This window comes from Brachionichthys hirsutus, chromosome 15, assembly GCF_040956055.1.
Source record: "Brachionichthys hirsutus isolate HB-005 chromosome 15, CSIRO-AGI_Bhir_v1, whole genome shotgun sequence".
Lineage (NCBI taxonomy): Eukaryota > Metazoa > Chordata > Actinopteri > Lophiiformes > Brachionichthyidae > Brachionichthys > Brachionichthys hirsutus.
In genome coordinates, this window is record NC_090911.1 from 5,472,109 (window position 1) to 5,499,557 (window position 27,449).

At 44.9% G+C, this 27,449-nt stretch overlaps 3 protein-coding genes across 3 annotated transcripts; 1 reads left to right on the plus strand and 2 right to left on the minus strand.

Annotated features, from left to right (window-relative positions):
• Positions 1-686: 686 nt before the first annotated feature.
• Positions 687-4,740, minus strand: dapk3 (death-associated protein kinase 3). Its single transcript, XM_068748413.1, has 9 exons — positions 4,710-4,740; positions 3,971-4,033; positions 3,000-3,360; positions 2,509-2,638; positions 2,342-2,390; positions 2,211-2,237; positions 1,963-2,115; positions 1,828-1,873; positions 687-1,485 (listed from the first exon to the last, which is right to left on the minus strand). The coding sequence occupies exons 2-9, from the start codon at positions 4,030-4,032 to the stop codon at positions 949-951; spliced, it is 1,365 nt and encodes a 454-aa protein (XP_068604514.1). The 5' UTR covers position 4,033; positions 4,710-4,740; the 3' UTR covers positions 687-948.
• A 1,027-nt stretch (positions 4,741-5,767) lies between these two features.
• Positions 5,768-12,979, plus strand: sppl2 (signal peptide peptidase-like 2). The gene is made up of 15 exons (XM_068748658.1): positions 5,768-5,828; positions 6,460-6,576; positions 7,067-7,249; positions 7,512-7,601; positions 7,745-7,884; positions 8,593-8,735; positions 8,948-9,044; positions 9,182-9,298; positions 9,427-9,508; positions 9,610-9,684; positions 9,770-9,832; positions 9,908-10,007; positions 10,202-10,279; positions 10,586-10,746; positions 11,293-12,979. Exons 1-15 carry the CDS (start codon positions 5,781-5,783, stop codon positions 11,473-11,475), a joined length of 1,677 nt encoding a protein of 558 aa, XP_068604759.1. The 5' UTR covers positions 5,768-5,780; the 3' UTR covers positions 11,476-12,979.
• A 551-nt stretch (positions 12,980-13,530) lies between these two features.
• Positions 13,531-25,319, minus strand: arhgef18a (rho/rac guanine nucleotide exchange factor (GEF) 18a). The gene is made up of 18 exons (XM_068748857.1): positions 25,235-25,319; positions 24,501-24,641; positions 24,115-24,365; positions 23,717-23,842; positions 22,984-23,101; positions 22,600-22,851; positions 21,564-21,640; positions 21,257-21,438; positions 20,926-20,981; positions 19,273-19,446; positions 18,961-19,089; positions 18,375-18,487; positions 18,234-18,293; positions 18,119-18,166; positions 17,488-17,973; positions 15,121-15,442; positions 14,824-14,928; positions 13,531-14,419 (listed from the first exon to the last, which is right to left on the minus strand). Exons 1-18 carry the CDS (start codon positions 25,317-25,319, stop codon positions 14,277-14,279), a joined length of 2,868 nt encoding a protein of 955 aa, XP_068604958.1. The 3' UTR covers positions 13,531-14,276.
• Positions 25,320-27,449: the final 2,130 nt, after the last annotated feature.

The following is a 27,449-nucleotide window of genomic DNA, read 5'->3' on the forward strand; positions in this document are numbered from 1 at the left end:
ACAAGTTGATCAACTTCTGGTACACTTCAAATTCAGCATCCACAAAGAATAGAACACTTAAAGGATAATATTTACTGATAAAATAAGATAAAACCGCTTTAACTTCAATCCTATTTTCTCCGGGAGACACTTGAGAACTGACTTGGTAATATTTATAATAATAACATCCACCAATGTGTCGTAAAACAAAACAAAACTCTATATTTCCTCGTTGCTGAGGGTTTCTATTTAGCATCCTTTAGCATCACCTCACGGCCTCAACATGAGAATTTCAACGGCAGCCGTAAATGAAGGTAACTGGATAAACGAACAGTCGGTGTAAACCAGCCTGTATGTGCTGAAGCATTTTGGAAAAGGATGGAAAAGGAATATACAAGTAAATGAAAAAAAAATCATCATGTTTTGAAGGGCGGCCCGGTGGCGTAGTTGCCTCGCAGCAAGGTCGCGGGTTCGAATCCAACTTGTGGCCTTTCTGTGAGGACTTTGCATGTTCTCCCCGTGTCTACCTGGGTTCTCTCCGGGTTCTCCGGCTTCCTCCCACGCTAAATTTCCCGTAGGTGTGTGTGTGTGTGTGGCTGATTGTCTGTCTCTGTGTTGCCCTGCGATGAACTGGCGGCTTGTCCGGGGTGTGACCCCCGCCTCTCGGCCAGCTTGGCCCGCGACCCGGTAAAGGACAAAAGGTTGGGAAATGAATGAATGAATGTTTCATCTACAAAAACAAAGTAAGCCAATATAGTTTGCTCGTGCTTGTTTTAAGTATGATAGACAGATAACAAAACAAAAAATCTTAAATGATAAATAAAAAAGGTATAAAAACAGGAATGACCGATGGGCGAATGGGGGAATGCTTCGTGCTTGTTCTTCTCCGACGGGAAGCAGCAGCAGAGTTTAAAGACGACAAGTGTCCCCCAGACTGAGCGGAGAGAGGCCGGACGGAAGTGTCTCTGCTCAGGGCATGCTGCTGGAGCCCAGGCTTCCCTTCTCCACAGAGATGGACTTCACCAGCTCCTCCACCCAGCGGACTTCGGAGGCCACTTGCTCAGCAAGCATCTCATAGCGGCTTTCCAGGCGCCCGAACTTGCGCTTGAGGATGTTGGTGGCCTGCATGGTGAGCCGGGTCTCTTCCTGACTCTTCTTACGCTGCGCCTGAGTGCGCAGCAGCTCCTGGCGGATATGGCTCAGGTCGCTGGAGATGCTCTGGTTCTCCTCCTTGTACCAGCCCTCCTTCTCCTCGTAAATCGACAGCAGCGCCGCCACGTCCTCCTGGCATGAGCGCTGATTGCGCTCCAGATCCTTCAGGCCGTCCTCGGCTGCTGCAATCTCCTCGAGAACCTGAGAGAAGCGCTCAAAGTTCACGTACGTGTTGTTGGGCGGCATGCTGGAGTGGGACTTGATCGTGTACTCCTTCAGACGAGTGGTCTTCAGGCGTCGGCGTTCAGGCTTGTGGTCTCTCTCCTCCGGGCGGACATTCCGCCTCTTAATCACCTGAAGAATGAAAAATGTGAAGGACCGTGTCTCCAGAATACACGTCAATCCATAGCAGATATTTGAGACGATATCTCATTCCTACTTTGTAATTAAAACCTGAATGAGACACTCAATAAAACCCAAAACAGCCTCAGACATATCGTATATAGAGTACACTCTTCCTCTCGTGCAGTCTATTGTTACCAATCAGCCAGAAAAACAGAACTAATACCTGGCAAACATCAGTAGATGTGATTAAGAATGAAGAACGTGTAAATGAACGGCACTGATCATAAAGACACGAAGCAGTGGATTCTTTTTTCAGGACATTAAGATAAAATTCAAGTTAAAAAGACTAACTTTAATCCAGGGGTGTTCCAGACTGTCGTCTATCGTCATTCTCTTCCTGGAAAAGACAATTATTATCAGGAAACGCCACTTTTCATGCGAGGACACAACGACCGGTATTATTATTATTATGATGGTTTTGCCTACTTGGGATCCTTGACCAGCAGCCGGCGGATGAAGTCCTTGGCCAGCTCGCTGGTGTTGCTGAAGTACTCCTCATCGAAGTCGTAGTTGACGGCCGAGATGTTGGTCAGGGTCTCCTGCTTGGTCTCGCCCAGAAAAGGTGACGCTCCACTCAACCTTCAGGAAGACAAACCCACGCGAATGAGGTGGAACCGACTGATGTTTGATTATCGACGAAGGCCGAGCCGGTCGAGGTTCCCGATGTTACTCACAGGATGTACGTGATGACGCCGATGCTCCTGCAGAGAATAGATGACACACGCATGAACGGAAACGATCCCACAAGCCAATAAACATCTTCAGAGAAGAAAAAAAACCCCAAAAAGGACGTTTTACGGCTTACCACATGTCAGCCTCCAGCCCAAGCGGCTCGTAGTTGACTATTTCAGGAGCTGTAAAGCACAGAGGAATGAACGCTTTAGCTCAAACCAGATGTGGAGATCTGAAACGCATGAACTCTTTCTTTACTCCATGTGCTGGATATTCAGGAGTGGAATAAAACAAACTCACCGACAAACTCTGGCGTTCCAAAAATGTTCTTGAACTCATTTCCCGCTTTAATCTGATGGGCAATTCCAAAATCAATCAGCTTGATCCTGGGGTTGGGGACGTTCTTGTCGAGCAGCATGATGTTCTCCGGCTGAGAGGCAGAAACGAGGCCGCTCATCGTTAGTTACCAGATGAGGCTGTAACGCAGATCGTGTGGATGCAGAGTGCAGCTGGAACAGGAAAGGCATTCCCAGAACGGCTCATATGTGCTATTTGAGACCCCATTAAAACGCCCTCTCACCGTGCACTCACCGTGCACTCACCGTGCACCCGGCCAGCAGCTCACACACAGCCTCATCTCACAGTTATCAATAGAGATACGTAGCTGAGAAGCAGGAAGTCATTACCGCTGCTTCATAAAGCAGATTAAAACACGTTAACATCACTGATAAGACCGAGTCGATCACAAACTCATCAAGCAGCCTCACAAACACCTCACAAACACAGCTGACCTTGAGGTCAAAGTGAGCGATGCGTTTGGAGTGCAGATAGTGAACGCCATCCAGGATCTGCTTGAGGAACTGGGTGGCCTCCTCCTCGGTCAGAGACTCCTTCTCAGCCAGGAAGTCAAACAGCTCTCCACCGGACACCAGCTCCAGGATCAGGATCACGTCGGTCTTGTTCTCGAAGATGTCGTGCAGCGTGATGATGTTGCTGTGTTGGATCCCTCGCAGGATGTTGACCTCGCGCTGGATCTCCTCCCGACTCACTCCCCGCCGGCTGGACGACAGCCGGCGCTTCTTGATGAACTTGGCCGCGTACTCAACGCTTGTGCTCTTCTCCTTGCATTTACGAACGATGGCAAACTGTCCACTGGAGGCGAGAGAAAATGGACAGACACACTAATAGATTGCGTTTTCTCCCCTTCTTCCTATTTTAATTATCCTTTGAAGTGGTTTCTGCAGTATTTTGGCTCATGCATCTTAAAATGAAGAACTGTGTGATCCGTTTCTTCCTCGACCTTCCTCTCAAGTGAGAATAAAAAAAAGTACAAGTTAACAAAAGTCACTTTTAGTCATTTATGTATAATCAGATGATAAAACATGAAAAATAAACGAATTCAGTGCATTTTAACGAAAATAAACTTGCCTCAAGAGCTTTATTAATATGCGAGGATTCATTTATTCATTTCATCGCCCGGGAAGGCAGACCAGTGCGTTAGCAATGTTGACCGACATTAGAGAGAGTTGTTCCGACTGTTTCACTTCTTAAATAAAACACAAGATATACCGTAAGTGACTTGTCAAATTATTTTCAGTTATCTTACAATGCCTTAGCCTATAATAAAAGCACCACACAAGTGCGTTTGGAGCGCTACACATCAGGACTGAGAGATGAACTATGACCTATGAACTGTCTGAAGCGACGACGACCGTCGGGCAGCAGGATGGACTTAAACCAGTGAGTGAAATATAGTAAATACCTGCCGAGCTCTTCTCCCATCTCATAATGCAATTCAACATCTTCTTGCCTGAAGCCAGCCATGCTGTGATAAAGGAGAAGGAAGAAACATGAAAGCACAATGAGAGGAAACAAAACTGCGTCAGCATATCTATATTTCCATTTGATTAATCCGGAGCACAATCCTCATGTTCTGCTCCCAGCTGGGCTTCTCTCCTCCTTATTTGGCTCGAGTGAGCACAGCTTTGGTTTTCAGAGACTTTCTGCATGCCAGTCCCGCTGACGTCATCTGCTGCCCCATTCCAGACCCAGTTAAAGGGGCTCGTTACGGGTCAGTAAAAAGCGTGGTTAACATTAAAAAAAAGAGAGAAACTGCCCGCAGCTGATAACGTGTATGTTTAATAATAATGCGAGACGCTAAATAGCGACTCGAGTTTTTTATTTTTATGGGTAGCAGACATTTTTCCTATGGGATATAACTGGTGAAATAGCAGCGGAACTAGGGACTGCAAACACAAGAAACTAGAGATATAGATACAAGTTATTGAAACTTTAAGGTTAAAAGAGCAGAGAACATTCAAATAAAATTTAGAGTGTATGCGTCGGAAGCCAGCTAGCTAGCTAGCGAAAAGCTAACGCTACTATGTAAACACCGGCTCTGGCTAGTGGTCATAAATAATACCTCAGTAAAGTGAAATACTGCCAGAAAGTATCTATTAAACCAAACAAATAAGCATGTTACTGCTGTAACGTATACTTACAATACTGCTGGCTGCGAGTACTCAGTACCGTATTCCCCGTCCGAAGTAGTTGCGCGAATTCCCAACAGTTCCGTCAAACTTTCCAAATTAAGGGTTAAAACATCCGGTTTTCAAAATAAGAGTCTTACAAGTTTAAATGGATTTCTATATCCTGAGACAATGCATCACCATGTACTAATGATAATGTATAAAGCTCAATGCTTCAACATGAAGTAAAACGGGTTGACATTTTCTGGTATAGAGTACTACTGTCTAGCTGCCTTTCAGTATAAAGGCACAACTGTAGAAATATTCAAACGAAAATGTAACACTTTATTCTGAAAGAAGAACTCCCTTGGGTTCCGGTGATTGGTTGCTTGACTCAGGTAAATCTCCTGCAGCAGGAAGAACATATGGAATGACGTCATGCTGAGTGAACCAACCTGCTGCAGTACGTCAACAATTAACAAGATCAAGCATGCAAAGAACAGAGACTGGGTTTATTCAGGCAGCACTTGATATTATAGTACATATTAAAGTACATATTAATACTTAATACTTACTACGTTAAGTTGCCGCTGACATACATTGTGATCTTTATATGAGCTACAAATAACTAGATAATAGAAAATGAGTTTCAAGTGTTCAATAATAGTGCAGCCTAAAAAAACTACCGGTATAACTTATCAGAAAGAAAGTAACCTATTTTCTAAGTTAGAGTCTTTTCCTCTGTCAGATATATCAAGGTTTGTAAAACATTGCATTCTCTTTTCTTTACAATAAGAATAATATCCGATATTTTGGTGACATTCTAGCTTTCAAATTGGACGGAAAGTTTAGCTGGTGGGGTGAATACATTTTTTAATTTATTTATCTGTAACGCACAACCAAACGTGACTTATCATATTTAATAAATGTCTTAAAATCGTCATCGTTTTCATGAAAACAGTTTTTCTCGTTTCCGCCCACGTGACGAGAAAAGGGTCGCGCATACAAATGGGCGTGGCTTGTTGGAACAGCTGGTGTGGGCCAGCGAGAGAGACGCGAGTCGAGCCGTGGTTGGTCGATGGACGAAACAACAAGCTAGGCGTGATGAGGGTAAACGAAGCGCTGATCTGGGCCGCTTTCCTCATCCAGAAGGTGAGAGACGGAGCGCATAAAAACAAAATGTTTCTCTGGGCGTTTACCGACCGCAGAGACACACGAGCATGTCGAAGCAGAGCTCTGCTAGCTGTGCATTGGGATTATCCAGAGGCATGCTAGCTGTTAGCATGCGGGTAAAGGATATCATTGTGGCCCATGGAGCTCGACATCACTCCTTTTTTATTTTAACACTAAAACTCACTGCTTTAAGGAAATTACTGCAAGACAGGCTGCATTTTATATCGGCTAAAGTAAACAGTCGTTTATCTGTGGTAAAGTGTGAGAATTACAAGTTAATGGTAAAAAAAAGAAAAACATTCTGGGGGACTGTAAAATGAAAATAGCCACCCACTAGTCACCATTATTTGTGTCTTAATTTAAAATTAAATGTTCTATTCGAGCAATGCTTTCACAACATGTCTCCTCAAAGCTTTTGGCTAAAGATTTTACTTCAGCCATCAATCTATCGTTATTTAAATTTGCCATAATGCGTCCTGCTTTTTACCTTCGGACAGAATCCGAATCAGAATGAGAGACTGGGGCAGTTTGTTGCACAGCCAGCAGAGGACTAACGGTGACAAGGAATGAACGAACACTCACTGTGGAGGTGTTCCTCGTGTTTGTGCAGGTGGTGGGAGAGTATGGCATGGCCCATTTCAGTGACGAGGGCAAGAGCAAAGGAAAGGATTACTGCATATTCTTCAACTCCCAGTGGGCGCGTCTTCCTCAGGACCTCAGCAAGGCAGTAAGTCCTAGAAGAAAGTCGTTGTGAACAATAATAATGTGACACCATTCATCCAAAACGTCTCACAGCCACACAGAATAGTAGAGATACAGAAATACAGAATGCACATATGTGTTTGTGATCAATACAATGTTTTCCAGGATGCTGAAATCTGATCTCCAGTCTGTTGTGTCTGACGTTACGCTGGCAGCTTCTCTCTTTGTGGCTATTAAAATATAATGAGTTTCAGGAATCCACTCCGGAGGTCTTCTTCAAATCTCGGTTACTTTGCCTTGATCAAATGAGAGTTTCATTTCCGGTTCGAGATGAATTATTGTAGAAGACATTTAGCAAATATTTACATTTTATACATCTAGAGCCGTAGCAACTGTAACCGGTTTCACTATTTTATTCAGCCTGTTCAAAGCTTATTGGTAAGAAATCTATTTTCGTTCACAGAGCCACAACAGGAACTCAGCTTGCTTCACATTCCAAATGTTTTGTCTTAAAGTCGCGTCTGCAGATCTATGACCTGACGACATCGGTCCTGTGCTCAGCCGCTGATGTCCCAGAGGGAGGCTTCCCTAATCGCATCCCCATGGTGATGAGAGGCAACTGCACTTTCTATGAAAAAGTCCGATTGGCTCAGATAAACGGCGCCAGGGGCCTGCTCATTGTCAGCAAGGACAGACTGGTAACTCATTCATAAGCGTCACAATGTTGCATGGAGACGGCGCAGCTCTGTGCTAGCGGTTGCTCGCTTTTACTCGAGGGATAGTTGGCACTTGTACGTGCTTCACATTATCTCACATTCATGCACAAAGAGTTTTACGCAAAGCCCCCTGAGATGTTAAAACGCCCCCCCGAGGCTTTCTCAGCTAGTCGTCGTGCATTAAGACTACGTTGAGTTTGGCTTCCCAAAAATGAGAAATGCGCGTTTCCCTTTTCCATTACAGACACCGCCTGCAGGGAATAAGACTCAGTACGAGGAGATCGACATTCCCGTTGCACTGCTCAGCTATTCTGATATGCTGGACATAAGCAAGGTGAGGGTGGCCGCCCACTTGATACGTCACAGTGGGTGGTGGAGAAGCATAAACGAGAGCTTCGTCGAATATAAAATAACGCACGGTCGATGGGCCTAATCGTGAGCTTCCACCTGATCTGACGCTGCTTCTCACTCCTGCAGACCTTCGGCGAATTGAGACTGGTTGCCATGTACGCACCAAACGAGCCGGTGCTGGACTACAACATGGTGATCATCTTTCTAATGGCAGTAGGCACAGTTGCCGTCGGAGGTTATTGGGCTGGCAGCAGAGACAGCAAGAAGTGAGTGGACATGACGGGTGGGGGGGGGGGGGGGGGGCAGATGGTCGTTGTTTGCTACGACAAGGTTCTGAATGTATAGTTGGATTGCCAGTAGGTGAAGTAAAAGTCACGACACACTGATGTATCGGAGAGTAAATTCCTTAATTAAACGTCTGTCTTTTTGAGATACAAAAATGTTACCGATTCCATCGGATCATATTTGTGGAGTCAGAGAAGTGCAGTTTTTAGTTCCTCTTTTAAAACCAGGCGCTGCAGCAAATGCCTGTTTACTTGAGGTCATACGAGTGACTCAGCAGCCAATCCCAGCCATCCTTCCTATCTGAGTTGCCAAGGTGACTGAGGACACAGACAGATGGGTCCTCTGACGCACAGAACCACAGGCAAAAAAAACTCAAACATCCTGGAATGTGGGCTGTGTGTTCTGAACTCAGGAAGTGAGCACCAGCTGGATCAGCGACGGTAAATATCGACTGTGAACAATGGGATGATCATTCTGGCTGTTTGGACAAGTCGCCAACCACCAGAAGACCGTTCAACAAACGCGAAAGAAAAACCAAAGAGGCTGCTTAACTTCATCTCTGTAGAACCTGCTCCCAAATAATCCAAGAAAAGCAAAGACGCCAAGCTTTAATCTGCGGGGTTCTCGCCAGATAGCAAACATCCCAAACAAGGTCATCGCGTCGGCTTGAATTCCTCGCTTCTCCACAGACGCTACATGAAGCACAAACGGGACGACGGCGAGGAGAAGCAGGACGAGGAGACGGTGGACGTCACCCCCATCATGATCTGCGTTTTCGTGGTCATGTGCTGCAGCATGCTGGTGCTACTCTACTTCTTCTATGACCACCTGGGTATATACTACACACACACACACACACGTGAATGAATCAAGGCCAAGCCGCTGTTAGCAGAGTGCTTAGCATCTTTGATTCGCTGTTGTGCATCCACCATTTAAAGGTTCACTTTGTTAGAGCAAAGCACGATAAACGTCTACTTCCTCGATGAGAGTCATCGCGTGGCGGTTAGCGCTCGCCTCATACCTCCCCGTTTCCTCCGCGTCTAGCCATTTGGGTCGTAGCCATCTTCTGCGTGGCCTCCTCCGTCGGCCTCCACAGCTGCCTGTGGCCTTTCGTCAGGAGACTCCCTTTCTGCAAGTGCAGGTAAGACACGGAACGGGTTCAGAGTTCGACCTGGCAAAAGTCTGGTGGTATATTGTTTTATAATTTGTAAAGTTGCATTACTAGATCCACCGCTCTGTTTGAATATCATTGATTTGTTCGCCATCCAACGAACGCAGGGTGCCGGAGAACAACTTGCCATACTTGCACAAGCGTCCTCAGATCCGCATGTTGCTGCTGTCCGCCTTCTGCATCAGTGTCAGCGTCACCTGGGTGGTGTTTCGCAATGAAGACCAGTAAGCCTGCAGAGACATGACATCACACACACACACAGACACACACCACACAACAGAACATGCTGTCATGATACGATGATGACGACTACTGTGGCGGTGGAGGCTGAGTCAGTCTTGTTACCCTCCAGGTGGGCTTGGGTGCTGCAGGATGCCCTGGGGATCGCCTTCTGCCTCTACATGCTCAAAACTGTCAGACTCCCCACGTTCAAGGTGCTTCAACACTGAACTAGAAGAGAAACGGGTTTTAGGATCCCATGCGCCGTGCCAGTTCTAAACTCACCTGATGCGTTTTGCCTCTCTCTCCTCTGCAGGCTTGCACCTTACTGCTGACGGTCCTTTTTGTCTACGATGTTTTCTTCGTATTTATCACACCCTTCTTGACAAGCGTGCGTCAAAACTGTCCTCGTGCGTTATTGAAACATTTGCAGCTTGTTGCAGGGCGCCGGTAGTCACTGGGCTCTCTCTTCACAGAGCGGGGAGAGCATAATGGTGGAGGTAGCGGCTGGTCCCTCCGACTCCTCCACGCACGAGAAGGTGAGCTCGTTTCACTGCGGCCCACATCTCCCATCCTCTCAGGGGAGGAGTAACTTACGTTGGCGTTTCTTCCAGCTTCCCATGGTGCTCAAGGTGCCGAGGTTAAACTCCTCCCCTTTGGCGCTTTGCGACCGGCCCTTCTCCCTCCTGGGCTTTGGTGATATCTTGGTTCCAGGTATTCCACAAGGAACTGCTTAAAGCGCATCGTGTGGTTCTGTTGCAGTCACGACCAGAAACAAAAATCTTAAAGCAATAACCATTGATTCTACTTATTGCTAGTTTGAGGGCTGCTGTGTAATTCCATATATTATAATATTTGGAAATCATTTCTAGCTGTGCGATAACACGCCTCACTGTTTCCTGTGTCAGGTCTGCTGGTGGCGTACTGCCACAGGTTTGACATTCTAACACAGTCCTCCAGGATCTACTTTGTGGCCTGCACGATCGGTACGTACGTGGAGATCACTTGGTGTTACAATTCTGATGGATTTAACATTAAAGACGAGGGGGGGGGGAATCGGCGGTTCACTTTCCGCCGATTTTCTTGCCAAACGTATATTTTCACGTATCGCGGGGGGGTCTAGGAATGTAAAATCCGCCATGAATGAGGAACGACCGTAACGCAAGATGTGGTCTTTAGTGGACATCGATGGGATCCATCCAACGGAGGACACCAGTACCCGTAGCGGTTATTAAAATACGTGTTCACAGGATTGTTGACCCGGTGTGCGTCTCCCCTCTGTCTCCCGTTAGCGTACGGCGTTGGCCTGCTGGTCACCTTCGTGGCCCTGGCTGTGATGCAGATGGGTCAGCCGGCCTTGCTCTACCTGGTGCCTTGCACTCTGCTCACCAGCCTCACCGTTGCACTGTGGCGCAGGGAGTTGCCCCAGTTCTGGACTGGAAGTGGATTTGTGGTGAATACCAGTTTGATATGACTGCCTACCGCCGAAGAGCAAAAAGAAAACACAAAAGCATTCTAGATAAAAAAAACAAACAACAACATGCAGCATGAAGTAGAATTTTAAGTTGAGTAACCCCATAAAATTCCATCCATTCCGACTCTTTCTACCTTCCTGTCTCCCACCCTGGGTCTTCTCTAGTCTGCTGCTGAGGCTGCTGCTATTCCGTGTGGGCTCGCGACTTTACATTAAAACATCCTCGTCTGGTTTAGCGTTGCTTTTCCTGAGGCCATGATTGTTGGTGCTCTTGGTGATGTAGATCAGCTCATGCATTTGTCACTGACATCATTAACGCTTCATTAATTGGGGTTTAACTGGTAATGTTGGTTGTAATAAATAAATAAAGAAGTACATTTTGCTTCACTTCTACCTGCGGACAGAGGAATGCCTGCATATTCTATGGTTTCTTTTGTCTTACCTATTCTGTCTTCTCTTACCATCGTTACGTTTTGGTTTTCAGCCACCTTATATAGACACTTGCTTTTTGTCCCCCCCCCGCAGCCTGCCCTAATCCTCGCACCTATCAACTGTACACAAACAGCAGCGCCACAGACTGACGGGTCCTCGGCGAAACCAGAGGCGCAAACCAAGGAAGCTACCAGCGAGAGCGCCGGATCACCCCAGCACCCACTTCAGGAAGCAACCCCAGTGGAGAGAGACGAAGAGGAAAAGAAATCGGACTGAGCGGACATCTAGTACATTTTACAATTCACTTCATGTTTAATTTGTGCAAGTTTCTTTTTTTTCTACATTGTGTTCACATGGACATTTCTTTTTTTGTGTCTGGACATTTACTTGCTCTTGGTGTGAAGGGAAGCCCAGAGGAGATCTCTTTTGCTGAATTACTAGTTTACTAAATGGCTGACTCAGCAGGGCAAAGGGACTGAACACACGAGGTAGATGTATTGACATGGAAAAACACAGCAAGTATAGAATCTGCTCAAACGGCTTTTCAAAGTAGTTTCAGGTGAAAAGCTTGCTTAGGCAGAAACGCTCAAATGGAGGCGGCTTTTCAGCCGAGCTCTCCAGACACTTCTGTTGTAGAACGTGGAGCTGCACGAAAGAAAACCTGGATGCAGAGTCTGCTTGAAGGAGAAGATTTAAGGCGTTATATAAAGTCTTGGGAACAGAAGATCCTTTTTTAAAAACGCACTACATAAGCCGGTCATTACATTATTGACAGCAATGCAGTCAAAATATAAACTATAGCTGGGAAGGTTCACTTCCTTCATAAGCAAGTTTAGCATCTTTTTTTTTTTAATATAAGCATTTCTCATCTTCCTTTTGTGATATTTAGTTTTGCATGTTATTTAGATTTCTCCTTTTCCATAAAGCCAATGTGTAATCTATTGCTCAGGCTCTGTATACGTTACTTGTGCTTCACAATAATGTGGTGCAGTAAGCAGGAAATACAAGCTGGAGAGAGAGACGTGCTTTACCACCAGTGTTCATAAATGATTTGCACAATATTTTTAAACCCACGGGTTGACAGAAGGAGTTGTCTTGTTTGTATGCGTTCCTGTATTCCCTCTAAGGCACCTTTCATTGACTCGTTAACGGAGCTAATCAGCTGTTGATAAACCGTGTTTTAAGTCTTAGTCCTGTTTTCTCTTCTTGGAGGTCAACGCCTCCTCTTCTTCCTCTGCTTCTTCCTCCTCAGTTAGATTTTTCTCCGAAGCAAAGAAGCTCTCCAAAGACTTTTTTTTTTATTATTATTAATTTTTGCGAGTTCACGCCTGTTTGTTTAGCAATGTATCAAGAGGCGATTGTTACGTTGGAGAAAATCCGGTTTTTCAAAATGAAACACCTTTTAGACGCTAATAATCGATATAACGGAAATTGTATACATTAGTTCTTCTTCCTGTGCGGCCCCTTAACAAATGCCTCACGGACCGGTACCGGGCCGCAGCCCAGTGGTTGGAGACCACTGCTCTAAGGTTTAAAAGACAGACAAACGTGTCCATGAATCCCATGTCCATCCTCATTTTGCTTTGACTTCAGCGGTCACCATTTACGATGCCTGTTAACCAAGTTCAGTATTTCTGTGTAGATGTTGAGGCCAAAGGTGGAATCGTTTGGTCAGAAGGCATTTATCGCACGTTTCAAGATCATTCATTGAAATCGTTGTCACCAAGTTGGTTTTAACGCCTGTGTTGAGGAATACCTATAATAAAGATGTTGGATCTGATGATTGGTGTGGTGATTGGGGAGGGGAGAGAGAGAGAGCTCATTGATTTGTTGATGCTCAACACAAACTCAGCCTCAACATATCCACCAAATGTATTTTATTAACGAGCTTTATCAATTCATCTGATCGATTCCATGAGAGAAAGTGAGCAAAAAAAGCTCAGGTTTCAATCAAGTCGTTGTTTGTAATATAATAAATGTTCATGTTACATTTTTATTATACTAATGTTTACTTTTTAAAAAAAATAACTGATAACTATTAACTGTAATCTTAGGGAGTACAGAGTAAATAATAAAGAGAATTTTTGCAAACGTTTGTTCATTGGAGTGAGAAACAGAAGTTAAGAAAAAAGGTAATTTTGATGTCCAATGCTCATTAATGATGTAGTTTGAGTTCAGTTTATCAAATCCAGTCAGATTAGTAATTTTGTGTGTCTGAACACTGGTGAGATACTGAGACGGTCGTCAGAACAAACAAGCCGGGACCCAGAAGCACCCCGACACTTTTTACTGTCCAAAGCCAAATGAAATAAATCCCTAAAACACTGAACGTCAAGTAAAGACATGTTTTTATTCCATGACCCATTAGTTGGAATTTGGGAGGAACTTATCAATACATGATAGCAGCCAAAATGTCATTATATGAGAGAGTCATCAAATAATGCTAAATGTTAAGTTAATTCACAACATTTATGAATAAATGACAACAATTCTCCGACATTGTAATCAAGGCTTCGATCAGCTGTGTGAAACAAGCCTGCTGGTCCCGACTCCACCTCCAGTCGGGGAGGATCGACAACGCCTGATAATATTTACACGTCGTTTCTTCTGCATAACCTGATTTATAACTTTACTACATACTGAGGATCAGAACTGTAGCACTCAGTTCATGGTTATGTTTCTTTCTGAAATAAAAATGTTGGCACCTCTCGGTATCTTAAAAAAGGTGCAAATTCTAAAAATCTTCCTCAACAGTGAACTTAAAAACAAAACTTAAGACAAGGGCATTAAATGGTTCAAAACAACCTACATTCACTTAAATAAAATTATTGGTTCTTTTAACTTAAAGTCTTTGTTTTTGCATAAAACAATATATTACAAAACATGGCAGGATCTAAAAACATTTGACCAACCTGGTTCTTGTTTTCAATAGCAGATAATTTGGAAGTGAACGGCTGGTTTTCCATTAAAGGTGGCTCACTTCTTTACTCCAGACATGTACATGCCATTAAGTTGGTCCCGATGCCTTTTAAAAAAGGTCCATAGTCTTTCCGTGAGATTCCATCTCTTGCTCTGCATTAAAGGTAGATTACCTTCTCTTTGCCTTTTTCCAGAACTTCTCTGGGAAACGGAGGCGGTGCCGGTGGAGGAGTGTCGCTGCGATCCTTGTATGTGCTGAAGGACGGAGAGGTTCTCACAGATCCTGGTGAGTTGAAGGTCCCTGAGGGAAGAGTAGAATCCAATAAATAAATGCATCTCCACTCTCCCCTTTCATATTTGTACTGCAGTCTGACTTTCCCCGTTTGATTTCTTTATTTTTCTCTCTTTCACTCTTATTTGCCAGGTTCAGACTTCTCCACAACAGGTAGCCGTTTGGTCGCTAACCAGTTCTACAAACACCTCACTGGAAATAGAGATGCTCTGTTTTCACCTGCAGATGTCAACAATGTCCCTGCAACTCAGAGGCCTAGAACCGACACAACACGGCCTCAGTACACACGAGTATTTGTTTCCTGAAAAGGATTTCGGGTTCAAATTCCTCTGAAATGTATTTCTAACATCACGTCTAATAAGCCGTGGAGTGTTTCTACTGTAAGCGTCTGAGAAATGATTTATTTTGTCTACCTGACTGGTAGATTCTTTGAGGACTCTTGTTCCTTTTGGCTCTTAGGCTGCCTCCTTCTTTGCCGGTTGCTCTGATGGGAACCACCTGACTCACGTCTAGAGAGGCTGGACGCAAAAGGACAGAAGTGGATGAGTCTGACTCTAACAAGAGTCCCAATGCAGACAAACAGTTGAGTTGTGTTTTTAATCGTTTGGTGACCTTTCAAATGTTTTTCTTCTTTGTATATTTATAATCTGCTGTTCTGAAGTCTCCTTGTGTGTACATATGCCTGGTTTCGAACAGGCCCGTTTCCTGACCTGCACTGTGTGTTCTCTGGTGGGCCCCCTTGGATTTCAGGCCTTTCTCCTTTCCCTTGGACAGCGCAGCCAGCTTGGTAGGGATCTGCTGCTGTACAGGTGCAGGTTTGTTCACCTGGTTGGTGGTGCTGACCAGCTGGATGGGGAGTTCGGGCTTGGCCGGGTGAAGGCTGATGCTCTCCCTGCGCGGTGGAACCTTTGGAGGAATTTCTGAGGGGTCAGACGTGGTCGGCACGGCGAGGAGCTTCGCAGGTAAAATCAGACTTCCGCCTCCGTTTGCTGTGAGTCCTCGGAACGACTGGTAAGTGGAGTGACTCCAGTACTAAAGGAGAAAGTGGAGATGCTCGTATTTCAGTGATCTTTACAGACTGGTGTTCTACCTGTGAGGATAAATTATTGACTCCACTGTGTCATTTTATATTGTACATTACTTCAACATCTGTGTTCTGTGAACCCAATCAAAAGGCAGCATTACAATATTCCTAATTATGGTTTTCTTTAGTACATAATCACCTGAAAGTACAGTTGTCTTTTCTTCACTTTACTCATTCAATACCGATACGTATAAATACAGTACATCGCTACTGTGGCGTGTATACACACACACACACACACGTACGCTTTTCCGGGGCAGGTCTACAGTGAATACTGGGGGTGTAACGGTACACTAACATGTAACTTCGGTTCGGTTATTTTCAGTGCAAAACAGGCAGAAAGAAATGACTTAATGCTTTAATTTTTATAAATGCAAACAATGGCACCTGTATAAATAAATAAAAGCGACCCATTTGGGTGATATTTCTAATAAATTACACGAACTACAAAATTAAAAAACATTAAGCATTAATTTTATAACGATTTAAAATCTGAATAAAATTATTAAAAAAAACAAGTTAAAACTGTAAACATTGAAAACTTATCAGCAAAAGCCTGAATATGACAAATGTAACTATTCAACTAAAGGTTTTTGGCTAGAAAGATTAACTTTCTGCAGAAAGCACAGATCTGCAACGAGACATGGGCGGGGCTTCCAGCTCGGGCTTCTTCGCCATTCGTCACGCCTTCCCCTCAGTCAATGGTGTTCGACACTCAGAGGCGTCCGTGCTGAAACTCGCCCAAGACTTCAGTTCCGCACGGAGCGCTTAGATCGCGCTAGTAATAAATGTAATGAGAAAAGGTGCAAACAATATAACCGAAACGGTACGCAGAATACAAACACCCCGTTACACCCCTTGTGATCGCCCTCTATTACCGCCAGGAGACGCTGTGAGCGGAAGCGGAAGCGGAAGAGGGGCAAGCGGGGCGGCGTATCGGCTAGCATAAATGATATTACAATGCGGCGGAGATTCAGGAGAGGCGCAGAGGAGGAGGAGAACATGCTATCTGAGCGGTACAGGGAACCTACACTCACGGAGAGTGCGAGTCATGTTCGGACACAGAAAGCAGATGAGTACAACCGAGGAGAAGTCATGGAGCCGAGGCGAAGCGACCAACCCGGACCGAGCGGCGAATGTCGGCCTGTGTCGCCTCACACCGCGACTCTCGGGTCAAGTGACGATTCGGATTCGGAGGAATATAGTGAGTCCGACCCGGAATCATCAGATCAATGGGGGCCACCCAGGAGGAGCCGCACGGCTTTCCCCGACGGAGCAGACGCGGAAGAAATTCATGGGGGTAAGAACTTTGGGAACTTCAATTCCTCAAGAAGAACCAGACGACAATGAAAGGAATGTTTTCGCACTGCTTGAAACGAGCCGTGGGCTGCGGCCACCGAACTCTGATCTACTGGAGACGTGCACGTCATCTTCGAGCGGCTGGCTTTGGTCGTCATTTCGCCCATTCTGTGACGTCAGATGATGCTAATTTACAGGCCGCTCACCGAGCAGAGGTTGGAATGCAGCCGACCACGGAGGAGCACGCCTCTGTGGTGGTGGATTACATCGATTACCGTGTGGACGACGTGACCGGCACAAAGGTCACCCGTGTGTTTCCGAACCAGAAGCCACGGATGACCGGAGATGTGATGTCCCTGATCAGGATCCGCGATGCAGCCCACCGAGCAGGCGATAAAACGGCCCACGCCGCAGCTAGGGGGGGAGCTGAGACGGGGTATCAAACGGGCCAAACTCCATTACAGCCAGCGCGCCGAATCCAACTTCAACAGCTCCTCGGACCCCCGGCGGGTGTGGGAGGGAATCGGAGCGATTACAGACACCAGGCAGCCAGACCGGCGCACAAATCCTCCCCTCTGCGTAGGCGTCGGCGAATATACGCTTTAAATCTGAACCAGCGTCTAAAGTACAAGGAAGCATGAGCACGCCGTTAATGACCGTCGGCCAAACGGGCTCCTAACCGATGATTCCTTACTTGTGCAGGATCGTCGTAGGCGGAGGATCCTTGGTTGGGGATGAGCTTCTTGATTTTCTCCTGCATCTGCTCGAGCCGCTCCTTCTCCTGATGGAGACGCTCCTTCTCTTTATCGACTGCCTTGGTGGATTCTCGCAGCCTCTCCAGGCCTTGCTGATAATTTTCTCTCTGGCCCCTCAGCTCGTCTTTCTCCTCGCCGAGCTTCTCCTCCCGCTTTTGGCATTCATCCTCCCTCCCCTGCAGCTGCGCTTCCCGAGCCTCGATCTGCATCCTCTGCCGCTCGCGCTCCTTCTCCCAGCGCTGCTGCTCCTCTCGGTGCTGGGCCTGCAACTTGTGCAAGTTGGCCAGTTCCTGCTTGTGTTTCTCCAAGTGGCGTTGCTTCTCCTGCTCGAGCAGCGCGCTGTTGTAATGTCGGGCGTTCTGTTTGCTCTTGGACTGAAAAGCGTGTTGCAGCTCAGTCTGGCTGTCCTGCTGCACTACGATTGCCTGCACAGTGAAATATTTGACATAACAATTGACACGAATCTACCAGTGGGAAATGCATTTTATTTTTGTTCAAAATAAAGAATTTTCAAAAAGAACTTGTGTCTCAGGAGTAAAATAGATGTCAGAATAATTGAGAGCACCTTACTTGTAAGCTGTATAGCCTCTGTGCTAGCAGAATTACCCTGTCACACACCTACAGAAAAGAACAATCAGAGGAAAGTTTCCATTTCGTGTTGAGTCAGAAAAATGATTTCATTTACCTCGGGCTCAAGGAAATGGCTGCCGGTTAAATTGCGGTTTTCCATCTGTCCGTCATCGGCCTTGAAGCAAATTGGCACAATGATAATGTCTCAACTGTCGTCACCAGGGTGAATACACGTTTCTCTCCATCCGTCACTCACCGACTGCTCCAGGCTCTCTGGGTAGAACGTTTCCTGGAGCTGAGGGTCTTCCGTTTTGGCATTGTCCACTGAACAGTCCTTGCCGTCATCGGAGCTCTCTGCTTCATCGCCGCCTGATTGGATTAAAGAATAGACATTGAAAGCCAATAAACACCATCGCATATTCAGTGTGACGACGGTTTCTTCATTGCTGTTCAGTTGAGTAGACGATATATATTTGCGTTAAACACCTCTAAAGTACAGTAATGTGTAACCAAAGTGGTAATTCCGTATATTTTTCTAATGTCTGATAAAAGAGCTCAGATGAAACATTTGCTCAAATCTATTGAGGACCTCAATTAAATTCAAGTCAGAAATGTTACGATGAACCTGTAAGTGAAAACGGAACGCCAAACTGAAAGGTTTGCGTTCCTCATGATGACCTGGAACTCCTTTTCCGGACTTCTCTGTTAACACTGTGACACTGATGTTTGAGTTTGAGTTTATTTAAAACGGGGACAATACATATTGATGAACGTTTACACTTAAATACGTAAGATTATAGCCAACGGCGTGAGAAGAGCTGCTGTCATCCATGCCAGCTCACCTTTTACAGTCCTTGCAGCAGGGTTAGTGTCCGTAGTCTCCGTGCTCCTGAATTGTGCCTCCTGCATCTCATCTTCATCCTTCGGAAAGTTTGCTTTTATCCTTAACAGCAGATTCTGCAGGTTTTCAACTGCAAATTAAAGAAAGTCCTGAATCTCCTGCATGAGCACACTTTTAGTCACTGCTTGGCTGAAACCAAAATTCACAGACAGAACGCTGGCGGCTGTTTTTATAGCTACCCGGTGCAGAAATGACTGCAAATAGCTGATATCGCCTCTTTATTCAAGTCATTACAAAACTAACTGCCCCTTACCTTCAACAATGGCTCCTTTAAGCAGCAGCTCCCCCTGCTGGTCAGTGTCTCCTCGGAGCAGGAGCCCCTTGTGTGGGCTTTCTTGCTCCATCACAGTTTTATAGAGCTCAGCAAAGATCTGCTGCTTTTCTGACAGACTCTGAATTATATTGTCATCCCGTACCTTGAGTTCATCTAAGGAGCAATGGCATAGAATAAACAAGTCTTGTACATACAGTGGAAATAAAGCAGCAGATTGATTGAGCTCAGCGCGCCTCTTTCAGTCATTCCTGCTTAACATAATTCTTCCTGTAAAGTTAACATTGCCCCCTGAAATACCAAACCCTAATGTTTAACATGTATAAATACCAATGACACAAAGCATTAATTAAAAAAAGTTGTGTACATACTGAAATTTACTAGGACTCATCAATAATGATCAACATGAAAACCTGCATGTTAATCAATACCTCCAACCCAGCATCTCTGAATAAAATACTGAACTAGAAAAGCACTCAGGGAGCGCAGACCTCCGCCAAGCAATCCTAATTAGATTTACACCGTCCACATAGTGATCTGGATCACCATCAAAAGATTCTAAATTGTTCTTGGCATCTTGATACACCAACCACGAAAAGTAAAAGTGAATCAGAGTTGATTTGTATTTTTAACTGATTTTTGAATCTGTAAATGGGCTTTTCAATGTAAAAATTAAATATTGCTACCGACTCCATTCTGGATCTGATCCGGATTAAATTTAGTGGTGAGAACGGCCCCCACCCTACATAATGGCCATGGTTCTTGACTGGAAAAAGGTGGTTTGTCCTATCCGGTTCGGTGGGGAGTCCTTGTCCCAAAGTGGAGGAGTTCATGCATCTCGGGGTCTTGTTCACGAGAACGGGAAGGATGGAGCGTGGGATTGACAGGCGGATCAATGCAGCAGCTGCAGTGACGCCGTCATTGCACAGGTCTGCTGTTGTGGTGAAGGAGACGATTCACCGGTCAATCTACGTTCCTACTCTCACCTATGGTCATGACCGAAAGGATACAAGCGGTCAAAGTGAGTTTCCTCCGCAGGGTGGCTGGACGCAGCCTTAGAGACACGGTGAGGAGCTCAGGCATCAGGGAGGAACTTTGAGCAGTCCTCCACATCAAAAGGAGTCAGCATCTATTTAGGATGCCCCCGTGTTCCGGGCATGTCCCGCCGGGAGGAGGCCTTGGGGAACCCAGGACAGACTATGTCTCTCGGCTGGCCTGGGAACGCCTCGGGATTCTCCCAGAAGAGTTGGAGGAGGCGTCTGGGGAGAGGGAAGTCTGGAAATCCCTGCTCAGACTGTTGCCTCCGCGACCCGGCCCAGGACAGGCGGTGGACGGAGGTTCCAGAAGCCCTCTACTGAGCGTGTCCACAATCTACACTCCACTTCTAGGCCATTATCGAGTACATAGTCTGGACACTTGGCTATTTGTGAGTGTGAATGCACTTACAAACCTAAACCAGCGAGGTCACGGAGGTACGCACGCTTAAACTGAACATGTAGACAGACATTAGATTCTACTTTTCACGAACATAATTCATTTGTTCCACAGACTGAACGTTGAGAAAAAGGATGCAGAATAAGAGATGAGCTTTGAAGACCGACGAGGCTTTCTGTGTGATCGGGATTCGATCATTACCTTGGAATTGTTGCAGCGTAGCAGTCAGTTGGCAGAGCAGCTCCTCCTCTGGACCACTGAATTACACAAACCACTTTATACATATAGCTATTTATACATTGTAATTTTTTTCTAAAATGTTTTTACATTAGTTCCAATATTTAGCTTTGCACATTGTAATAACCATGTGCCAGAGAGACGAGTGAACGACAGAACAATCGTATTCTCACCACCATCAGATGTGAAAATGAATAATTTAGGTTTATGTAATTACAATGATTCTGTTGATATAATGACAATGAAACAAACTGTTTATTATCACTCTTTTGTTCACCGCTCTTCCTCCGCTTACCGGTTAATAGCCTCCCATATCAGAGTTGTCCATCTGATGTACTCCTCTCTGGAGCCCGTGTGGATCTCGTACATCTCTGCCATGATGGTGGTGCATGTAGAAATAAGGTACATGGCTTTGTCTTCATGAGCAACTTCCCGAATGATCAGCTTTTGAAGGGAGATCACTGGTGGTTTGTTATCCTAACGTGAGCCATGACAAATCAGAAGGTATTAATCGTTGTTCAAGTGAAGTGATTTGAATATAAATCAGCACCTTAGGCTGAATCGCTCTTGTCCACGTGGGAAAACCCAGAAAAAGAACTCACCACAGCAGCAAACACGAGCTTCTGGTCCTTCTCTTGTAAGAGGAGAAGCACGTCTGACAGCAGTACAGCATGGATGTCTGCAGGGAGAGGAATGCTGCTCATCACCGAATGACAATCAGTCACAATATACTGCTGCACGACTTCTTTCAGCCTTCGTATTAACAACCAAACACAAAGCATAACCTCCCTTAAAAACACAAAGACAACAATGTTGCTGCTGTAGCAATGAGCTACGAATTATTTATCACCTTGAAAAAGTGTAGACCAAAACACATCCATAGACACAAGTAAATTAACTTTACTCAGCTCTGCTATCTGGCACATTTAGCAATATCACCAAATCCCTTGTCCCGAGAAACCCAGTCCTAGCATGAGTATATTTTTTATTTATTAACATTATTTTTCCATGATAATGGCCAAAAAAAATTAAGAAGTCTTGCCTTGAAATGTTATAGAAAAGTGAAAAGGCGAACCTGAAACCACCAACAAAAACAAACAACCAGCTATCTATCGAGAAAAAAAAGCATCCATTATAGAATATTCACACGACCTCCTCCAACACTCATTGTAAGAAATCATGAAGTTTCACTACAGGTTTAATGCTTTATGCAATACAGAAGTGAATTACAGTACGACAATGCAGTAGTTCTGTTTGGACAAAGGAAAGTTATGCGTTTTGCCCTCAGGTCATATTCACAAGACAATCAGAGTTGTGAACGGTATGTCCTGCCCTACACTGGGACAGAGATGTAATTTACCCGCCATCTATTGCACCAGGAAATATCAGATGAAGGCAAAACCAACAAAGAAAGCAGGATTTTTTTTTCCACAGCGGGGGAACACTAAACAAAACCCTTGAATGTTAATACTGATTATCAGACAGTCAACATTGTCAATGTAATGGCAATATTTACAAAACAAATGGTATTCCAATATTACGAACATAACAAAAAATAAATAGAAAGTTCCTGCATACACTACACAAAACACAGACTAAGACAAACACAAGCCAACAGTAAAGAAACTTGTCACAAACCTTTTTGCCTCCCAGAGGACCTCCAGGTGACGGTGCCTTCGTGCAGCAGCGTCCTGTTTCCCTGGAGGAGATCCTCCCTGCGAAACAGCTGCCCATCCATCATCCGGCCCAGAGACTTTGGCTCCAGACGTTGGCAGATTTCTCTTAGACGGACAGCTTTCTCATGTTGACGGACCTGATCGTTCACCTGAGAGATGCTGTCTTTGATAAGCACCAAACTCTGTACCAGAGAAGCGTACTCATCTGTGTCAGCTGAAAAGTGAAGAACACCACATCGACTCGGCCATATTTATAGAGGTGAAAACACGAGGACTATTCCTTGCAAGGCTTTGTCGTCAGAGAGGCCCTGTGGATTATTTTTGCAGGTAGGAGGTGAAATAGTACCGTCGGTGTTCTGTATGATTCTCTCCACCATAACGGGATACTTGGTGATACGCTGAGACACCAACATAAAACACTCTGGGATCCCCAGCCTTCGCACAAGGGGCAGCTGACGTATTTTCTGTCATAGGAAGGAAACACTTGCTTTTCTGTATCTCATCCATTATCCCTGCAAGTCTCTTCTAAACAGTCAACAAACAGCCGTTAAGTATCATGGCGTAATGGTATCCATCCCTGCACGTCATCGTTGGTGTCAAAAAGGCCCCTCTCTCTCCAATACTGCTGATGTTAGGCGAGATAATCCACTTTTCCCAGTCATATAACCAAACTACTGGCCTCAATATGTCATGAAGAAAATCACATCCAAATACTGTAATTTTTGGAGTATACGCCGCTACTTCTTTCCCCCCCCCACACACTTTGAACCCTGCGGCTTATGCAACAATAAGGCTAATTTATAGACTAATAATAAAGCCAGGTGGCATAGTGGGAATGAAAAATACCATCAATAAATGTAGCCTCTTCTAATACGACAGATTCTGTGAGAGCAGCCATCAAGAGGAAAAACTCAATTCTGGCTGTGACTCCTGGGGGCACAACGGCGTGTTTGCAGCCACTGGAATCGTGCATTTAAAAAGGTGTGGCCTATATATGTACACAGTCTATTCTTTTTACATTTAGAGGGTGTGGCTCTACAGTCTGGACACCACTGAACCGTTGCGTTCAGCTTACTTACCCTCATCAGGATCTGTACTTTCTTGCTGTTCTGCTGATGGTCTTTGTAGATGCTCATGGCTTCATTGTGATGACTGCAGAAAGCACCGTACCACTCAATCAGCCTCTCTCCCCGGACGCCTGAAAACTAATAGGGGGGCAGGGGATGGGGGGGGGGGTGTTAATGTTCTGAAACAGGTAAACAGCATGTCCTGATTACCGGTAATGCTAAACATGGAACACATTTTTTTTAACCCAACATATTAAAGGGTGAAAAGTACTTTTTACTGTAAAATTGGAAGGATATTAAACAAAAATCTTACAGGCGAGCATGCGATGAAGGTGAACTGTAGTGATGTGTAATTGTAACGAAGGAGGAAACAGAGGTGCACTATAGGCTGCGCTAAATCTTCACTCTACCTGAGAGATGAGGAGATCTCCAAATTGGGTGATCTGGTAGTTGTTGAGGGATCCTTCCTCTTGACACCTTTTCTGGCACAATTTCAGGCGGCTTAGGAAGTGTCCGTGGAGGTTGAGCAGGGCCTCCACCCCACAGAAGAGGCGCTCCAGCTTGGCCTCCTCTATCAGCTGGTGCTGCTTCAACTCATACATGTAGACGTGAAGGAGGATTTTTAAGGTGCGCACATGGTGCATCTCCGTCTGGATAAACTCTGAATGAAGCGGGATACATAAAGTCTGAAATAGGTCATCACAGAAACAATGAGGGATGCAAAGACATCCACCGATTTGAAACATCCACCGTTTGTAACGTGCAGTAATTACAGGTAAATCCAACCATGACCTACCATAGATCACATCCTGCCTTTCAACGGCCTCTTTGTTCAGGGTCTTCTGGTAGTTCTGGTCCACAATCACACTCCATGACTCCGCTTTGAGGTTCTGGGCGCTGAACTCAAGCTCACTTTGAAGCGAAGCATAATGGGAATCTGGATGACACACGGAAAGTCACTGGGGCTTGACCCAAACACGCCTTGTGCCGTGTGGTCGTACGACTACGTGTCAATGTCAGCGATTCACCATTGGCCAGGTTAAGGTTAGTTTTTAGTCCTTTTCAAATTTCTAAATTTTGTGGCAAAGATTTTCTTATATGGAATTAAACTTGTCAACATCGAACACACAAATAAAATCTAAAGGACGATGAACTGTGATATTAAAGCCGTCTGTGTGGAATTTTAATTTTAAATAACCTTAACCCACTGCTGCACCCATTAATGATTTTCTCAGCAAAACATCCATAAAATATAATAAAGAAACCAGTATTCATTATTTTTGTGTTATGAAACACCATTTATCAGGCTGCACAATATAATTGTTTGATTTACCCCATATGAAAACTGAACTGAGTTGCAATCTATTAGGTTTTGCAGAGCTGGATAGATATATATAAATTAATCAATACATTTTTTATTAGTTTATTATTCTACAATGATTGTCTTCAAAGTAGATTAATTGTGGGGTCAATACCTGCTAATTATTGACCCCACAGGCGTTTAAATCCTGCTGCCATTGACCAGCTCACCTTCTGAATTGATGGGCTCAGCCAGGAAGGAATTCAGCAACTCCTCAGACGCGAGTTTCAAACGCAGGCCTTCGACCTCATCCATGTGCACCGGGAGGGATCTAGTGGGTAACAGAATCAGAGAAAACTTCATCTACACCTGAGGGGCAATTAGGAATACTATTATGTCCAAGTTCACGTTCAATTACGATATAAAGTGTCTCCGTATCGTCCAACTCTCCGCCTCCTCCTTCGCACTGCACTGTTAGCGCTATTGCCTGTCTTGAAGGTAAAACTTACAATGAAAATATATTTTATTTAACAGTAATACTGAATATCATTTATTATATCATTGTGCATGTGTATCTATATAGCCGTTAAAACATTTTTTTTTTTTTTTATTAGTGTCGATTTGAGTGTTTTTAGACGGCCGGAACGGATAATGGGAAAAATTGATTTGACCTACGACGGCAACTATTAAAGCATATTAGTTTCAACAGAGACAGTTTTCTTTTTAAACTAAAGAAGCAGCTGTTCAAAGTCAGACACACCTAAAATATACAATATACTGTTCGTCCAAAAGGAGTTATGACAAAAACTCAGACAGGAGCTCTGCTGTTAGCCTCTGGCTCGCCTGTCTGGCTCACGCCACAGAACGACTCCCGCACAACTCAAAAGGCAGAAAGTCAAGGGAAGGCTTGAACTAACAGAAACATAGTCCACATTTCTCTCAAATGTTTATTCAAAATATTTGATCGGTAGCTGTACTGTAACCTGTGATACAAGGAAAAGGTGTTGCTTATTACACAGATGACGATATGAAGAGTCGACGCCGTACTTTTCAGATCCAACAAATAGTTTGTCAGACACAGAAACAAAATGATTAGCATGGAGGTGTGTGTGTGTGTGTGTGTAAACATATTCAAAGTTCTATACTACTTCGATACAGTACTGAATTTGTATTTTATATGCTGGTCAGCCATGCTAAAAAGAAAATAGACTCGAAGGAACTCGTCTTTAGACTTGACGAACGAGGTGCACGATCGTTAAAGGTTATGAACTTTTCCTCGGCGCTTATATCATATTACCTTCCTCACAGACTCGTTCCCAAGCCTCTCGGCATGCTATCGGCCATACCTTCATTGTTTGGCTCAACCCTTCGCTGTGAATGACAGCCGCACCTAAAACGATTCGCCCACACTGGATGAGAAGAAAGCAGCACGACACACAGGCCATTCCCCCCACAGAGACGAAACAAGACCAACAAGTCTGCCGAGTGCCTTCGAGAGGAGGCGAAGCACAGACGGGGACAGTTTTCTACATACGGGTGTTTCGGAGAGCGTCGCCTCTTTGAAAGTCTTTGGTCCTGCCCCAAATATGAAACCACCAATACAGTTATGAAACTAAAGCCATTAGGAGGATGTAAAAGGTGCTGGCACAGAGAAACCAGTGATTCAGGTTCCTGTTTACAGCAGATGGGAGGATGCCGGTATAATCCCCCAAGAACAGGAATACTAGATAACTGAAATAGCTCCTTCCTCAATGTACCCGTCCTCTCTTACACTTTCCTCATCCACCAGCCTTGATGAACATTTCACTGATTGACTTTCAGATGACTGTGACGTGTATTTTTATGTTTTGCCGTAGTACGCCGTTAACCCGTGCCAGCTTGTTTCTGTCGGCACAAAGAGGGGAAATCCACCCGTCCCAGATTCGACAGAAAAGTGACGCGTGTGTGTGTGTGTGTGTGTAACGCAGCAATAATCTCAGGTAGCCTACAGCGATAAAACGCAATACTGTACTGTATACGAGCTGCAAGAAAACCTGATCTCTTAAAAGAGAGCGCAGCCTCATGGCCTTTACCCGTCCACAACAATTCAATTCTTACACTTCAAACAAATATCTCATCGTCTCTGGCACCCGTTCATTTAATTACATATAGTATAACGAGACCTTAAATTAGTGGCTGTTTGCGGGGTCCAGATGATGTGCATGTTTGTCTCCTGCCTTTGCACAAAACATTAATATTGCACCACATGGATTAATCAAGTGATGGGATTAAACCCCCACTTAAAAATAGTCATGTTCCCATGAGGACATGCAGATTCCATGTTCATTGTAACGTCTACCAACAAACCGCTGCATCGATCAGCACAAGCAAATTGGTGCAGATCGGTTACCTGCATCACATAATTTACCTTTGTACATCAGGTCACGTGTTACAAGACCAGGACAT

Coding starts and splice junctions, on each gene's coding strand:
- dapk3 (XM_068748413.1), bottom strand. CDS start 4,032: ATGGCTGGCTTCAGGCAAGAAGATGTTGAATTGCATTATGAGATGGGA. Junction 2,391..2,508: donor TGGAACGCCAGAGTTTGTCG/GTGAGTTTGTTT, acceptor TGTGCTTTACAG/CTCCTGAAATAGTCAACTAC. Junction 2,116..2,210: donor GGCGTCATCACGTACATCCT/GTGAGTAACATC, acceptor GTCTTCCTGAAG/GTTGAGTGGAGCGTCACCTT.
- sppl2 (XM_068748658.1), top strand. CDS start 5,781: ATGAGGGTAAACGAAGCGCTGATCTGGGCCGCTTTCCTCATCCAGAAG. Junction 7,885..8,592: donor GGCAGCAGAGACAGCAAGAA/GTGAGTGGACAT, acceptor GCTTCTCCACAG/ACGCTACATGAAGCACAAAC. Junction 10,008..10,201: donor TGGTGATATCTTGGTTCCAG/GTATTCCACAAG, acceptor TTCCTGTGTCAG/GTCTGCTGGTGGCGTACTGC.
- arhgef18a (XM_068748857.1), bottom strand. CDS start 25,319: ATGGATGAGGTCGAAGGCCTGCGTTTGAAACTCGCGTCTGAGGAGTTG. Junction 24,366..24,500: donor AAGGCAGGATGTGATCTATG/GTAGGTCATGGT, acceptor CGCTTCATTCAG/AGTTTATCCAGACGGAGATG. Junction 18,488..18,960: donor TGCTGCAAGGACTGTAAAAG/GTGAGCTGGCAT, acceptor TAATCCAATCAG/GCGGCGATGAAGCAGAGAGC.